The sequence below is a fragment of the Candoia aspera genome, chromosome 4 (assembly GCF_035149785.1).
Source record: "Candoia aspera isolate rCanAsp1 chromosome 4, rCanAsp1.hap2, whole genome shotgun sequence".
In the NCBI taxonomy this organism is placed as follows: domain Eukaryota; kingdom Metazoa; phylum Chordata; class Lepidosauria; order Squamata; family Boidae; genus Candoia; species Candoia aspera.
In genome coordinates, this window is record NC_086156.1 from 75,051,124 (window position 1) to 75,068,087 (window position 16,964).

The following is a 16,964-nucleotide window of genomic DNA, read 5'->3' on the forward strand; positions in this document are numbered from 1 at the left end:
TTATTGCAGCCATTGCCTACTTCCCCTTTAAAACTGCATATAGAACTTTTTTAAAAACTATGGAATCAGCTGTTTAACTGCTTTTTTGTTAGGCATTTTCATTGCACATGAACTCAGGATGTGGTGAAAATTGTAGCATTTTTGCACATACATGTTGCACTTCCATTTTTTTAGTTTCATATATTCATTGCATGTTCAATAGAAAAGGTCTCTGTGTGTACAAATCGTTTGTATATTCATGTGAGGGCCTTTGAATGCGCTTGTAACGTAATATTGGTTATTATAACTGAACTGAATAAACTCAATTCTCATTTTAGCTTTTGGAAAGTTAGAAGGAAAATTGTATAATAAAAAGCAAAGGAAGCTTTTTATTATATGCTAGCTTATAGATAGAAAAGGACTTTGGCTATAAATGTCAAGATAGAGATCAAATTTCATGTACTCATTCAGATTAGAGTTCCGAGTCAGCTAGTGCAAAATATTTGCAATGCCAAATGACTGTTAAACATTCCAAACGAATTGTATGCATATTTATCAAGTTATGAAAACCTATTTGGTAGGAGTTTTTTAAGGGCCAATGTGCCTGCCTGCCATATGAATTGTATGCATAAAAAGAGTATGTTGGAATTGGTTCTTCATATGCAATTTTCTGAGAAGCTCCCATGAGGATAATCTAGATGCTGCTTTCTGAACAGTAGCAGTGAGGTGCAAAAAAGAACACTGGGTGGAAGGAGAATATAGTATTGAGAGAAAACAATCAACAAGGAAAGGCAGCATAATTGTTAAAACAGGGGAAGAGCAGCACCTGTTTATATGATTTCAGCCTGTAAAAGCAATTTACCCTCAAATGGTTGTCTCATTAGTGGAAGGCAAAGAAGATGGTTGAAATACAGAGGCCACCTAGCTTTTGTTTTCTCTCATTTGGCATTTTCAATTAGTTTCAAATTTAAAAAGTCCGTAGAAAGTTTGAGGACCTCATGGAGAAGGAGGTATTGGTCAATGTTACAGCGTATTCTTTATGTATGAAAGATCCTGGATTCAAACCTTCACACAGAGATTGCTAGTAGTAAATGGGGGAACCTGACTCTCATGGAAGGCAGTTTCACTAGCCCCTATGTAGAATCTCAGTAGTATTGCCCTGTAGCTCATTCTTGAGTGTGCACATTTCTTTTACCATTCTGAGTCCTGGGGAAAACATGCCATGCCATCCTGAGAAATTGTTAACAGATATGCTCCAGGCTGAAATTTTGTTTAATGTATTATTTGAGAGAACAGAGTTGCCATTTTGAATCATGGCCTTCAAATGCAGCAGAATGAGAAAAAAGGAAAATCTCTTTAAAGGACAATATTGAAAAATATTATCTGTACCTGAAGAGATCCAGTACATTCTACTTCCTTGCTCTTCAGTTGCTTCATTCTGCTCATCTGCACTTTCTGTGAGTTAAAATAGTAGAAAACCTCCCCAGAAGCTTTTATGTCTTTATTTGTGTGTATCTGTGGCTGGCTATAGTAGACTTGCAAACTTTATTCCTTGAGCCCTTATTGTGTAGACTATCAACAATAATTGATTTATACCTATTCTCAACTTGGCTGATACTTTGAAATGGCAACTACATGTCAAGTTCCTTTTCTTTCCCACTAAGTAATCTCAAGCCAATTTTCTTATATATGGCTGCGATCAACTAGGTAAGAAATTTTATTTAGGTTCTAATATTACCTTTATATTGCTTTTATGCTGCACTTGTTTTTATCATTTGTTACATTTTCATTATAATTTTATTAGGTGGCATAAAAGTCACATCAGTCCATTAATTATTGATCTTCTAATTGAACCTGAGAACTGATGTTCCTTTTTTTGCTCAGTTCTAAAAAGAAAGATGACACTGCTCCTATGATGACTACTCAATTCTATTTATAACACTGGGTAGTCTGGATTATTCTCCAAGTACACAGATGTGCTTGTCAGTGAGACTGTCGTAATGGTAGCTTTTTAAAATTGGAAGTGAGGGTTGCTTTCCTAAATGATTGGGGGTGGTTGAGTTGGGCTACTGTGTGGAAAACACTGAATTCCTTTCTTACTTGGAAGAATGTCGAAGGAAACTTTTGTATTCACCTCTTCCTCTCTGCGCTCCTTGCGCCTGCAACGGGAAATGCTGGAGTGGGAAGAACGACAGAGGGCTGCATCTCGCCAGTGGGCCAGCCAGAGGTATCATCCAACTGCCAGGAGCCTCCTTTCTCTCCCCAAGCCCACCAGACGCCCTCAATACTGTCGGGATCCTGCTCTCCACAATGCCCTTTACACAGGAGACTTGCCAAGGATCCAAAGCATTTTTAAAGATGAGATCACCTCCAACTTGATTGTGGAGACTCATGCGGAAGAGCTAGAGTGGGCAGCTGAGCTGGGTAAGGTGGGTTATCTTACCCAAATTAAAGAAAACAAGTTGCATTGTATATTTTTCTTCATGTTTTGGACCAGGTATCAGGGATGAATATTCAGTGTTTGTGTTACAGAACAAAGGCTTGTGATATATGAACTTTAGTTCCATAAAAAACAGGGAGAGGACTCTGTGTTGATTATTTCTTTTAGCTGAAAAAAGGAAAAAGGCAGCTTCAAGTAAAGTAAAGGCCCAGACAAGTTTATTTCCCAGAGTGCCTTTTATTGTATTACCACTCTGCCTTATTTATGTGTTCAGTCATCCACTTCTATGTCTAGGCTTCCCATTTTTTCTGCTGTTATTTTTTTTTAAATTTCCATTAATAATCTTACATAAACGGAAAGAAAATCTGTGCAATATCTCTTTGATTAGTGATGCAATTTTTGCTTGAATTGTAAACATCTTTTAAACCTTGCAATAAAAAGTAGAGAAAAATAATTAAATCTATTCACTGTCCCTGCTTATATTCTTACCTAAAAACTGAGAAAGTAAAACTGATTAAATTAGAACTGTAGTATGTAAAGTGATATCATTAGTATGTAAAGTGATATCATTTATAAACATCATTGCAACATAGGTATTCTAAGGCTGAATTAGTAGTAGTAACAGTTTTGCTGTGTTTTCCAGAGTTAACCGCCCAGAGTCGCTGGGAGTTGGGCAGCATATAAATCTAATAAATTATTATTCCTGCTGTACAATATGTACCTTTATAGCAGTAGTTTTCAATTTTTATCTGGGGACTAGAGTCTTTAGTTTCACTGTCTGAGGTGAAACCTATGTTTATCCCTAATCCTGTACCTGTTTTGATTATATACTTGAATCTGCAGCACTAATGACTGTCACCAAACTGTAATCCCCAGGAATTAGGTAAAAAGAAGCCAAAGCATTTAAAATACTATAAGGGTACTATATGACTGCATGGGGAGAAGAGGAGGAGGAAATTTAAATACAATGAATTTCCTCTTTCTCTTCTCCCTACACAGCCATATATTATCCTGTTTAAAAAATTGTGTAAGGAAATATACCATTGATGCAGAAGACTAATGCTGTAGTTAGTTGTTTTATGTTTTGCATCTTTTATTCTCCTTCCTCTATCTGCATCTTCATTCTCGTGCTCAAGCCTAAAACGGTATAGTATTTGCTCAGTATAGTATAGCATTTGAGGCACTAATATTTCTTGGAAACCCACAAATGAAGCATGTTGAGTTATTTGTATTAATGTGTAAACTTCTGGGGGAGCCACTGTGTGGGCTAAGGACTATGAAAGTTTAGTTATCATAACAAGTAGCTCTGTTGTCCCTTAGTTTGTCTTCCATCTTTCTGTAAGCTCTCTGTGTATGTTATAAAGTAAAGCTATGTTCTACTGAATTCTGAATAAAGAACAGCTTTTATATAAAACATTTTAAGCTGGTGCCCACCAACAGAACTAGTGGTAATGAATGCAACAGGTTAATGATGTGTTACAGGGGAAAAAAATGTCCTTAGTTTAATGCCAACCAATGTAACTGGATGACTGAACCTCTGTATTATGACAGTATAATTTGCCATCTTTAGACATATGATGCTCTTGCCCCATCAATTATCCTTGTCTTTGTTGGTTTTACAGAGTTGTGGGTATTGACTGCTCAGAAGAAGCACACTTCTCCATTGCGCATCACAGCTGCCAGAGGCTATCAAGACTGTGTGAAGCATCTACTCTTGAAAGGGGCAGAGGTCAACGCAGTTGTTGGTGGGAAAGCTGCTTTGCATGATAGCTGTGCCAACCACCATGAAGAATGCACCCGTCTGCTCCTCCGCTATGGTGCTAATGCTAATATTCTTTCAGAAGAGGGGCTGGCCCCACTGCATTTGTGCATCACTCAGGAGACTTTGCTGTATGTCTGGGAAATTGAAAGAATTGTGGGTGTGATGGCTTGAAGGAGGATTAAAGAAAGGTTAATAGGAAAGTAGTGGCATATTTTGTAAAATAGCAAAGAAGGCTCTTCAAATACAAGAATTCTTTGATGTTAAATTACTCTCTTGGGGTAAGACATGTAAAAAGACACAAAATAATTTCTTTCTGAAGGCAGACTATTCCTATGGAAGTCTTCCATGCCTTCAGTATGATAGAAGGATGTATGTATGTATGTATTTATTTTAATTTAATGTTTATCCCGCCTTTATTATTTTTATAAATAACTCAAGGCGGGGAACCTACCTAATACTCCTTCCTCCTCCTGTTTTCCCCACAACAACAACCCTGTGAGGTGAGTTGGGCTGAGAGAGAGGGACTGGCCCAAGGTCACCCAGCCGGCTTTCGTGCCTCAGGCGATATATCTTAACCTTTTCAATTTTATTACCTGAATATGGATGAATTAATGCAGAGGTGCTTGTTTTACATTTTCTATTAAATTGCTTCTGCCCCCACCCAGGTCCAATTGCCCTGGAATGACCTTCTTTTTTAAAGTGCAGTGAAGTGCGTTTTGTAATGAAGGGACTAGCCCACTGGTTATTAATGTGAATGTTTTCAGTTTGAATGCTTAATCCTGAATTAAACTGCAATAAAGTTTGGACTTGTTTGTTTACATGGTTTACCTCATGATAAAAGAGATAATTGAAAGCCTTGTTTAATAGGTCTACAAAGAGAGTTACTGGATGTAGTGGGGTGCATATATAATTACAAGCAGTGCAAGAGTGCTTTCTGATTAACAGTGGGGCATTTAGCTGCATGCATCCAAATCTCTTTCTGCAATCTTCAGGGCTAGAAATGTATTTTAAAGCCAACAGAATTTAAGGTTAAATAGCAATGGATTGTGGGGACAGTTGCAAAATTCCTTAATGCAACTCTGCCTTTCAGATGTGCTCAACTACTACTGGAATACGGAGCTCTAGTGAACCAGAAATCAAGAGACAATCTTGCTTCTCCATTGCATGTGGCTAGCAGGCATGGTCTAGAGGATCATGTCAAGCTCTATCTTTGCTACGGAGCAAACATTACTCATAGAAACCAGGAAGGAGAGACAGCTCTCAACACAGCTTGTGCCAGTGCAGATAGACCTGAGGAGGCTAGCCGCTACTACCAAGTGGTGAAGCAACTTCTGGACAGTGGGGCCAATGTCCAGATTGCTGGCCGAAAGAACCATACTCCACTGCACAATGCCTGCAGCAACTGTCACATCAGTATTGTGGAGCTCCTGCTACAGCACGGGGCAGAAGTCAACATTAGTAACTGTGCTGGCAACACCCCTATGGACTGTGCTCTGCAAGCAGTGGAAGATTACCTGGAGGAAGAGCCTGAAAAAGTTATAGCCACGTTATTCAACCATGGTGCTGCCTCTGCTAATCCTAAGGTAAGAGTGGAGCCTTCAGCCCTAGTGATTTCTTGCCCCCATGGGTCACCATCTCTTGAAACTGTTGACTGATTTTTGGATTGGATAATATTTATTATATCACCATAATAATATAGGTAAGGAATAATGTTTGCAAGATTGTAATGTTTGTGTATTAGCATGTGCAATATTGTGGAATTGGGGTAGGAAAGGGGTGAATATATGCTTCGTTAAACAGTTAAGCCACAGAATAAACAAAAATGCTTTGGTTATGGAGAAGGGATAGCTGGACTGGTGCCTTTCTTTGTTAATGGAACACTATACTGTGTAAAATAGAGTGAGGTATTGCTACAGTATAGCCAGCTACTAGCTATAGAAAAGCAATCCATGCAGATCTGTGTACCTAGTATTTCAATAGGTAGCTCAAATTCTTTATCTTCATATTTTGATTTTTTTAATAAACACATTGTAACTTGTATTGATTTTTAAAATGTATGGACTAACTCAAGACAGTTTCCTTCCTGGAGAAGAATAAGAGGTTTGGTCCTTCCATTTCATGCAGAACAGGCTCTGTCCTCCAAGAGAGGAGAATGTCATGTTCGCCGTTTCAATGTCTTTGATACATCGTAACGTTTCGCATGTCATTAGCAGGATGCGTGTTTCATCTTTCTCGGGAGGATGGGAGTACTTATCTTTTGCCTTTGCTCTGGAATGTATTTGTATTATCTACTGCGCTCAAGGTTACTTTCCCAGGCTAGCAACTCTGACGATTGCTTGCACCTGTGCCGGGCGGGGCTGTTACGAGGGAGGCGGGATACGTTTGCACCAAGGGTTTAAGTTTGTATTTGGCGCGCTTTTGCTCATTCTCAGTTTTCTCTGTATTTGCCTTTAGTTCCTTAATAAATCAGATTTCATATAGCAGCCTCTTGTGAGTCTGAGTATTTGGGCTAGGGCAATCATTACATAAAGCTGAGAATCTAAGATCCCAACTCCGCTGGCCCCTGTCCAGGAAAAGACAAGTTGTCTAACCCTGTGAGGGAGAGCGCCAGCGATGACCGAACCAGACATCGTGATGATGGAAGAAGGAGAACCGGACTCGACCGTGAGGCGGCCCGACCGACCGTCCCAGGGGGGGGAGCTGTCAGCCATTCTAGAAGAGGCGAGCTCCGAGTCGGAGGGTGAAGCCGAGGGTCTGAAAACCGCCCCGGAGACTACCGTAAATTCTCCAGGCGAGCTGGTCACCTGGGATGAGACCCAAGGGGATGTCACGGTGGCAGGGGGCCCATCCTGGAGGCAGAGATACCCATTATCCCCCACCGTGGTGCAGGTGCAGCCAACGGAGGGCTCCCCCACCCCGGATCGTATCCGAGTACTGGAGTCAAAAATGGACTCGTTAGAAACTATACTGAAGCAGCTGAGCCTAGATGTGACCTCGTTGAGAGAAACCCGGGAAGGATCAAGCCAGCGGCATTCAACCCCTTCGTCCCAAGGGCGGTCCCCGGAGCAACGGCGGCCGGCGCGGAGGCGCGAGGGGGACCAGTCGGTCCAGATGGAAATCGCAGCATCGCCGGCGCGGCCGTCCCCGGGCCCCGCGCCGCCACGAGCCCGGGAGGTACCAACCTCTGCAGCCCCGGTGGCGGGGCGCAGCCCGGCGGGGGGAGGGATGAGAGACTTCCCTGTCAAGTTTGATGGGGACCCAACCAAACTCTCATTTTTCCTGACGAATGCTAAAGCCTACATGGAGGAATGGGGGTCGCTTTTTCAATCGGAAAAGGCAAAGATCATCACCATTGCCACCAAGCTGAAAGGGAGGGCGGCAGACTGGTATGTCCAGATGTGCCAGTCGGAAGCGCCTGAACTAGAGAAATTCGATGAGTTCCTCTGGGCATTGAGACAACACTTCGAGGATCCCTTGGCGAAAGAGAGGGCAAAGCGAGCTCTGAAGGAACTTAAGCAGGGGTCAAGATCCGTGGCTGATTATGCACTGGAGTTTAAAGCGCTTGCTGGGAAGGTGGATGACTGGTCCCAAGCCACCATCATCGAGCTATTCAAGGATGGCCTGAATACAGAGGTGCTGCGCTGGTCGTTGGGGAGGGACGACCCCTATACGCTTTACGAATGGATCCAACTGGCGGGGAGGGCTGAGCATGCCCATGAGATCTTCGCCCATCGAAAGACCGCCAAATCGGGGCGGGAGGTGAAGCCCAGCCGCCCATCGAGCACCGGGGGGAGACCAGGACAACGACCCTGGGATGAGGAGCGAGAGAAGCGGTATGCGAAAGGCCTGTGTCTGAGATGTGGTAAAGAAGGGCATTGAGTGGCGGCGTGCCCGAAGGCAAAGGGAGAGGAACGGCTCGGCAAGTCCCCTGCCCTGCCGAGGAAGCAGAAAGCCGCGGTGGTTGAAACCGTGGGAGACGATGCGATGTTCTACGAGGAGGAGGGTGAGCCCGAAATCCTGCAGCCGGCGGGAAACGCCAGCCACCTGCTTTAAAGGGCGCTGCAGGGCAGGTGGTGGAAGAAGGGCGCGAGCCTTCATCGGTGAGTGGCAGTTACCGCATTCTCACGGTGAAGTTGAAGTTGGGCTCCCAATCCAAGACTATAGAAGTATGGGCCATGATTGATTCGGGGTGTTCCCGGTGTCTAATGCACCCTGATGTGGTAGCAGCTCTGGAGCTACCCACTTTCCCTTTACAGCGACCCATCGCCTTTACACAGCTGGATGGGTCCATGGCAGGGGGCAAACCGGTCACCCATTTCACAGGGCGGGTATCCTTGCAGCTGGGCAGCCACCAGGAAGGTTTGTCTTTTGTCGTGGCTCCAGTAGGGGGTCCCTTGGTGGTGTTGGGGGTGCCTTGGTTGGTTCAGCAAAATCCCCAAATAAACTGGGTTTACCGGACCATCACGTTTAGGGATGGGTTCTACCAAGCGACTGAGGGGAAGGGTGCCCCAGAGGAGATGGTGGGGGTTGCGGCAGCTGCGACTCCGCATGTCCCGGCCCCTCCTCTGGAAGGCTTGCCGGCAGAGTACAAGACGTTTGCTGATGTGTTTGGCGAAAAGGAAGCCGACCAGTTACCCCCCCATAGAAAGACGGACTGTGCCATTGAACTGGTGCCCAACACCCAATTGCCCAAGCCAAAGATTTATTCCATGACACAAAAGGAACTGACTCTGTTACGAGACTTTGTGGACAAAAATTTGGCGCGCGGATTCATCGAGCCGGCGAATTCACCAGTGGGGGCGCCGGTTCTCTTTCGCCCAAAAAAGGATGGGACATTGAGACTTTGTACCGATTTCCGTGGATTAAATGCCGTCTCAATTTCCAATAAATATCCCTTGCCATTGATCAAGGACATGTTGTCACATCTGGCTAAGGGAAAGATCTTCTCTAAACTTGATTTAAGAGAAGCCTACTATCGTGTACGAATCGAGGGCGATGAGTGGAAAACTGCCTTCAATTGCCCGTTGGGAGCTTTCCAGTATAAGGTGTTACCTTTTGGTTTGGCTGGGGCCCCTGGGGTATTTATGCAATTGATCAATGAAGTACTGCATGAACATCTGTTTAAAGGGGTATTGGTGTATTTGGATGATGTATTGATTTATACTGAAACCATGGAAGAGCATGTGACTCTGGTAAAAAAAGTGCTGAGTAAACTCAGATCAGCAGAATTGTATGCCAAACTGTCTAAATGTGCATTTCACCAGAGACAAATTGACTATTTGGGGTATAGAATTTCAGATAAAGGCATAGAAATGGACCCTGCCAAGGTGCAGGCTATCATGGACTGGGAAAGCCCCCGCACCCGCAGGCAACTTCAAAGTTTCCTGGGGTTCAGCAACTACTACAGATTATTCATAAGGGGATTTGCTGAAATTGCCTTGCCACTAACAGAACTGCTCCGAACGAAGGGTGTGGGAGATACTCGGAGAGTAAAGAATCCAGGGGCGCTGTTGCGCTGGACGCCTGCTTGTCAAACGGCGTTTGAGCGGCTGAAAGCAGCTTTTATCAAAGAGCCCATTTTGCAACATCCTGATCCCTCCAAACCTTTTGTGGTACAGGCGGATGCCTCCGATTATTCCATTGGGGCATTGTTGATGCAACAAAACGGGACAGGATGCCTCAAGCCATGTGCCTACTTGTCCCGCAAGTTCTCCGAAACTGAGCGACGTTGGCATGTATGGGAAAAGGAGGCATTCGCAGTAAAAGCCGCGTTGGAAGCTTGGCGGCATCTGTTAGAAGGGGCAAATCACCCCTTTGAGGTGTGGACTGACCATAAAAATTTGGAGGCTCTTAGCACCCCTCGAAAACTGAGCCCGAAACAAGTCCGTTGGGCTCAATTTTTTAATCGGTTCAATTTTCATTTGAAGTTTATTCCGGGGAAAAAGAATTTCCTGGCTGATGCGTTGTCAAGGCAACCTCAGGATTCGGGGGCAGCGCCAGAAGTGGTTAGCACCCTGTGGACAGCGCCCCAATTGGGTATGCAGGCTGTGACGCGTAGCCAAACGCGCGCGCAGCAGCCACCCGCTGCGGACGCCGCCCAGCCGAGCGCTTTGTCAATTCCTTCCCAGTTGCAACAAAAGTTTCTAAAAGAACTGAAAACAGATACTTGGTTGCTTGCAAATAAAAACAATGTTACTTTTGACCGAGGCTTCGCTTGGAAATCCGACCGCCTCTACGTCCCGGAAAGCCTCAGAAAAGAGGTGTTATTACGTTCACACGATGACAAACTGGCAGGTCACTTCGGTTTTGTAAAAACCTTGCACCTTGTTAGGAGGCAGTTCTGGTGGCCCACATTACGTAAGGATGTCAAAGACTATGTTGCCTCCTGCACTGTTTGTGCGATGTCTAAGCGCAAGGTGGGGAAGCCCCAAGGACTGCTGCAGCCGGTGGCTGCCCCTTCTTGCCCCTGGGATGAAATCTCCATGGACTTTATTGTTGAATTACCACCCAGTCAACGCAAAACTGTCATTTGGGTGGTCAAAGACTATTTCTCAAAACAAGCCCACTTCATCCCTTGCGTGTCCATTCCGTCGGCACGTCAATTGGCCCGCCTGTTTCTAGTACACGTGTACAGGCTACACGGATGTCCCTCCCGCTTAATTTCGGACAGGGGCACACAATTTACCTCACAATTTTGGCGGGCGTTCCTCAAATTGTTGGGAACGAAGCAAGCCCTGTCCACGGCTTGGCACCCCCAGACGGATGGGGCCACGGAGGCTTTAAATTCTACTCTGGAGCAATACCTTCGAGCTTTTGTGAATTACCAGCAGGACAATTGGGTAGACCTCCTCCCTTTTCCCGAAGTGGCTTACAACAATGCAGTGCATCAAAGCACCGGCCAAACCCCATTTCGGGTGGCCCAAGGCAAAGACTTTGTACCTATCCCTGATCTACCGCAGCCTTCGGGCGGGTCGGCCACTCCGGGTGATTGGGCGTCGCAACTGGCAGACTCCTGGCCAATGATTCAAAAGGCGTTAGCTGAGGCACAATTGGATTACAAACAGTATGCTGATCGGAAGCGTGCTCCTCAGCCGGCGTTTCAAGTTGGGGACTCGGTTTACCTTTCCACCAAGTTCATAAAGTCCTCACAACCTTCCAAGAAGTTGGCTCCTAAATTTGTGGGTCCTTTCCCAATTACCGCTCAAATCAACCCTGTGACTTTTAAACTTGACTTGCCTCATAACCTCAAACGCTTACACCCTGTTTTTCATTGCAGTTTGCTCAAACCGACTATTCCTTCTGACCGCTGGCATCGCCAACCTCCACCTCCAACCCCCATCATGATTGACGGTCAGCAACACTTTGAAGTTAAAGAAATTTTGGACTCTAGACGCCTTCGCAATACTCTGCAATACTTAGTTCGTTGGAAACATTTCCCTCATCCAGAGTGGGTCGCTGCACCAGATGTGGCTTCCCCTGTCCTAGTTGCCCGTTTCCACTCTGCTTATCCCACTAAGCCGGGTCCCTAGGGATATTTTTAGGGGGGCGGTATGTCATGTTCGCCGTTTCAATGTCTTTGATACATCGTAACGTTTCGCATGTCATTAGCAGGATGCGTGTTTCATCTTTCTCGGGAGGATGGGAGTACTTATCTTTTGGCTTTGCTCTGGAATGTATTTGTATTATCTACTGCGCTCAAGGTTACTTTCCCAGGCTAGCAACTCTGACGATTGCTTGCACCTGTGCCGGGCGGGGCTGTTACGAGGGAGGCGGGATACGTTTGCACCAAGGGTTTAAGTTTGTATTTGGCGCGCTTTTGCTCATTCTCAGCTTTCTCTGTATTTGCCTTTAGTTCCTTAATAAATCAGATTTCATATAGCAGCCTCTTGTGAGTCTGAGTATTTGGGCTAGGGCAATCATTACAGAGAATGCTCAGACAGCTAGTAGGAATGGCTGAAGAAAACTTACTGCTACCTAAAGCCTTTACAATCTGAGGCAGCTGTTTCACTGTACGTATATAGTAGTGTCAACCCTGCAGCCATCTCATCTCTTCAAAGTCCACACCAACCTTAAAAGCTAGAAACCATCTCCTGGATGAAAGTTGACAAGATACTGTTTTTAATGTTTTCTCTCAGATTATGCTTGTTATAGGCGCTGTGAGAATATGGGGTTTCTGGCTGAAGACATTCCTTTTCCCTTCCAAGATGTTCATGCTTTTTGTATGCTTTTTTCCCTCTCTTTTTCTGCTTGATGCTTTTGCCCTTAGATGCTAAAGTTTTGTGCCATGTCACCTCGATCTATGGAAATCGTTCTGAATTCTTACGACAGAATACTGTCCTGTGATTCCTGGGTGGGATCTGTGCCCACTGAAGTGTGGCAAGTAAGCCTAATCTACTTCCACTGTTCTCCATTACTTACATGTCACATTATGTTGCCCTTTGGCTTTCACTTGCTGAGACCTGGACTTGTATAATGGAGCAAGATGGGGAAATGCTAGATTAGAAAGTTTACAATCAGACAGTTTTCTATGTACCACAACTTTTTTTTTCTAAAGGAGAAGTAATCAGTCATGTAGTCAGTCTCACCTCTAGTCATAGCTCAGATTCAAGTCATCTGCTGTTTACAAGAATTAGCTCTTGATCTTTTGATTTTTTACAATAGGATTGCACATTACTTCCTATGAAGCCTCTGTATAAATAGCCATATCCTGCCTGCATTTTTACTATCCAATTACTCAGTAATCCAGCTGTGATCATGTCTTAGAGTTCGTGATTTCACCATCTAATATTAAATCTTTCCTTTTGGTTTGGCTAGATTGAAGGACTTTACTTCTCTGTATAATGTTAGTCCACTGTTACTACTAAGATGAAATATGCAAGTCAAAGTATTCAGTGGAGTGGCTGAGATTTTTATCCCAAGGTAGAAGAGCGTATCTCTTGCCAGCCCTATAAGATAGACCAGACTAAGAAACCAATACCATATAGGTCTAAAACTACTTTGGTTGGAATAGCTATTATAACAGAATCTTGCAAGTCTGAATGTGTTTCCCTCCTCTGTCACTTTATTTTCATATCTTTGAGATTTTCTCAGATTAGTTTCTTGGAATGGGCTTAAATTGCAGTTGTCTGATCATTGCCTTAGTAGTGGCTCTTCTTCCTGTCCTTCAGAGCCATTCCCTATGCCCTCTACAATCTCCCTAATCTGGGCTCCCATCATGTCATTTGAAAGTCAATTGCATGCTCTCATAAGATTAATTCTTACTGTGATGATCAACCTATATTCAGACTATGTACCACTGAACATAGATTGATCATGTAGTGTAAACAAGGAATCACATGATGAAATATTCTGGTTCTCTCTGGAGAAATGTTGCAGGGTGGGGGAGAGATTTCTATGCAGTGAAAACAAGCATTGGGAAAAGGGGCTAGTCTAGAACTCATTAATGATGGTACTCTGAGTACAGGGATTTTTTAATTAATTCAAAATCAACAGAGTTCTGGAAAATTCAAGAGTTCATATACCTTTTTGTATTACTTTGGTTGGTCCTAATAAAGGTATTTTCCAAGTAGGGATTTGGGATTTGTTTTTACAATTGAGCAACATGGCTATTACTACTTTTTAAAAAAATAAAGTCACATTCCATCATGTGAACCTTTCCCATACCATGGGTCCTAAGTAAGGCCTCTGACAATTAGGTTCTATGTGTAGGTATTTAATTTCACAAATATATATTCCTCTTGAAATATAAAGTGGAATGTCTGAAATCACCTAAGCTTATTTGGCTGAACTGTGACATCAGAACAGCAATAGATGTCATAAACTCCTTTACCAATCTAATAGACCAAATCTGGAAGTTATGTCAAGATTAAACAATGAATGTTAGAAAAATAGTGGTGGAAGAAGGTGCAGAGCTGTTGAGACAGATTTTAACTCTTGCCTGTCCTGATGAGGTATAATAGGTGCATCTTAGGAACACTGCTAATATGTAATACACTAGTGTTATTCTTGTGTTTAGTAAGAAGGATATATAGTGTTCTGAATGTTTGGAAAAAGTGGTTCAGAATTTGGAAATGTATATAATGCTACATATAGTAGTACAGCTAAAGTATACTACACATCGTGTGTGTCCCTAAAATGCTTGAGCCAAAGAACTTTGAACAAGATTGTTCCATAAGGTTTGTAGTCCTCTATTGCTGAATATGAGAGTTTTTCTTCACAGGGAGCTATAATATTCATTTCTGTACAATATGTCTGCTGATGCTAATTCTCTCACATCAGATGGCCCACGTACACACAAAACCACACTTGACTTTTCTTTCTGTCTTAACAGGAGCATCAAGTGTTTTATGATTCAGTTCTTTGCCTGGTGAATCAGCCTCGCCCACTGCAACATTTAGCTCGCTGTGCTGTTCGGAGGCAGTTGGGGGTGCGTTGCCATCGAGGGATCTCCCAGTTGAACCTGCCCTCTTCTTTGCATGAGTATTTACTTCTCCCATTGGAGGGTTATCTCAAATAAGATGAGGACAAAATAGAGAATAATTAGTAATTTAATAGGATTTCCTCCCATTTATGTGTTGTCACTCTTTTAGTTGTTAGAAGCCTTTAATGAAATACTATTATTGCCGCTAAGATGGTGATTAAAGTGCAAAAGGCAAAGCTTTCAGCTGAGGAAAGCTATGCTGAGAGCCACATTTCTTATTACCTTGAACTGAATTCCTGTTCTTGGATCATACGCGGGCACAGTAATTAAAAGATAAATATGACTTGGCCGTATCACTTTGAATGTAAAGCAGAACTCTTTCCAGGGGAAGAAAAAACAGAAAAGTATGAAGAGAAGTTTTGACTGTAATGCCAGGGTGTGTTCTGTAGGAGACTCTGAGGCATACACATCTGAGAGATTGACTCAGGAATGGAAATTATTTGCCTACATATTGAAGTTCCATCTACACAGCTAGTCTGCCTGTAGATTATTGTTTTATCTCTTTGGTATGAAGGATTCTCATCAATCAGCTATCTATTCTGTCCATCTGAATAAGGGGTGGGTATTCACATATGATAACACTGATCATGAAGGTCTGCTTGGGCTTGATTCTACTCAGGCCAGGGGTATCAATCTCTATTTTAAGAATGTTAAGTGCTGAGGATAAACTCATAGGGAGATTAGGATCACTGGACATATTTTTCTATTCAGTCAATAATCTGAAACTAATTGTAGTGACAATTCTTGGTGACTTGTATAGTAGAGGTCTCGGGTGGGGTGGGGTGAAAGACTGTCAGCCAGCAAGGCAATGACAATTTGAGCATTGCGATAATGGGAGTGGTCCTACCTGTAAGTACTACCTTTATCAAGGTCTAGGCTGAAAATACTAATTTGGGGTCAATTCCATGGCATGAAGTCATGGAAGAAGAGAATGATGCCAACCATATTAGCATCAGGATTAAGATTTTAAATCTTTGGTCTGGAATCTGGAAAATCAAATACTGTACTATTGTCTGTAATGTGCCACTAAGCGTTTTAAAAAGAAATTGCAGTCTGCAAGATGGTGCAAGACTAGCAGTATTCTTGAAGGAGGTGACAGCAGCTTCATTAGTCTCTTTGCTTTTATAATTAGAGGTCTTCAGATGAAGATACTGTTGTAGATGAGGATGAATTAGGTACATCATACCCAGGGCCGCAACTAGGGTCTGTGTCACCCCGGGCAAACATGGATTCCATGCCCATTTTGGTGCCCCCCCAGCACGGGGCACATGCCCCGCTTGTCCACCCCCCAGTTGCGGCCCTGTCTGAACACCACTGGCTGGGTGCCAATTTCAGGAAGAATTTGGAGGTGCCAGAAGCAATGAATATCCCTGAAGACATCTCCGCACTAATACAGCCTTTGCCACTTGAACATTTCAAATGCCACCATTTGTCCTGGATTTGTTGGATGTAACTTCCTTTTCCCCACATTGGGAATCTTGTCAGATTTTACTAATAACTTCCGATAAGCCTAATAGGTAGGGATGTGGAGTCCTTGGTGCTCTCTGAGCCTTGTTTTCTTGCAGACGTTTCATTGCCAGACTAGGCAACATCTTCAGTGCAAAGAGGGAGTGGGCCTTGCTCTCAGTTTATATACTGTGGCTTGCCCTGCTTGTGTTGGTGGGGGTGGTGTTCTCTCCTTGGGAGTTCTTTGGTTGGGCTATTGTTTGCTGCTTGGTTGATTGCCTGAGTTAATAGTTCCTTGATTAGGATGTATTGTGCTGTTTGATGGTTCATCTGGTGTTAATCCTAGTGTGGATTTTTGCATTAAGAACTCCTTAATCTCACAACACATGGACAGACTCAACCATAGTTTCAACTGGGAAACTGTGAGCATCCTAAACCAAGCCAAATCCAAAAAGGCCAGAGAATTCCTGGAAGCCTGGCACTCAGACAAAACAGCCATCAACAGACACATAGAGGTAAACAACATTTACATACAATTCAAAAGAGACAATAGAAAAGCCAAAAGACCAGTACACTCCCTTGCCAGCAATCAACACCCAGATATGCAAAAATCCACACTAGGATTAACACCAGATGAACCATCAAACAGCACAATAATCCTAATCAAGGAACTATTAACTCAGGCAATCAACCAAGCAGCAAACAACAGCCCAACCAAAGAACTCCCAAAGAGAGGAGAACACCCCTACCAACACAAGCAGAGCAAGCCACAGTATATAAACTGAGAGCAAGGCCCACTCCCTCTTTGCACTGAAGATGTTGCCTAGTCTGGCAATGAAACATCTGCAAGAGAACAA

The 16,964-nt window shown here is 43.5% G+C and overlaps 1 protein-coding gene across 1 annotated transcript; it reads left to right on the plus strand.

Annotated features, from left to right (window-relative positions):
• The first annotated feature begins 1,835 nt into the window (after nucleotides 1-1,835).
• Nucleotides 1,836-14,916, plus strand: ASB16 (ankyrin repeat and SOCS box containing 16). Its single transcript, XM_063301986.1, has 5 exons — nucleotides 1,836-2,403; nucleotides 4,042-4,309; nucleotides 5,272-5,764; nucleotides 12,448-12,561; nucleotides 14,512-14,916. Exons 1-5 carry the CDS (start codon nucleotides 2,088-2,090, stop codon nucleotides 14,695-14,697), a joined length of 1,377 nt encoding a protein of 458 aa, XP_063158056.1. The 5' UTR covers nucleotides 1,836-2,087; the 3' UTR covers nucleotides 14,698-14,916.
• The last annotated feature ends 2,048 nt before the right edge of the window (nucleotides 14,917-16,964 follow it).

Bases quoted from the DNA above. Each gene is read 5' to 3' on its own strand.
- ASB16 (XM_063301986.1), top strand. From the start codon at position 2,088: ATGTCGAAGGAAACTTTTGTATTCACCTCTTCCTCTCTGCGCTCCTTG. The intron at 2,404-4,041 runs GTAAGGTGGGTT...TTGGTTTTACAG, and splicing joins AGAGTGGGCAGCTGAGCTGG to AGTTGTGGGTATTGACTGCT. The intron at 12,562-14,511 runs GTAAGCCTAATC...CTGTCTTAACAG, and splicing joins TGCCCACTGAAGTGTGGCAA to GAGCATCAAGTGTTTTATGA.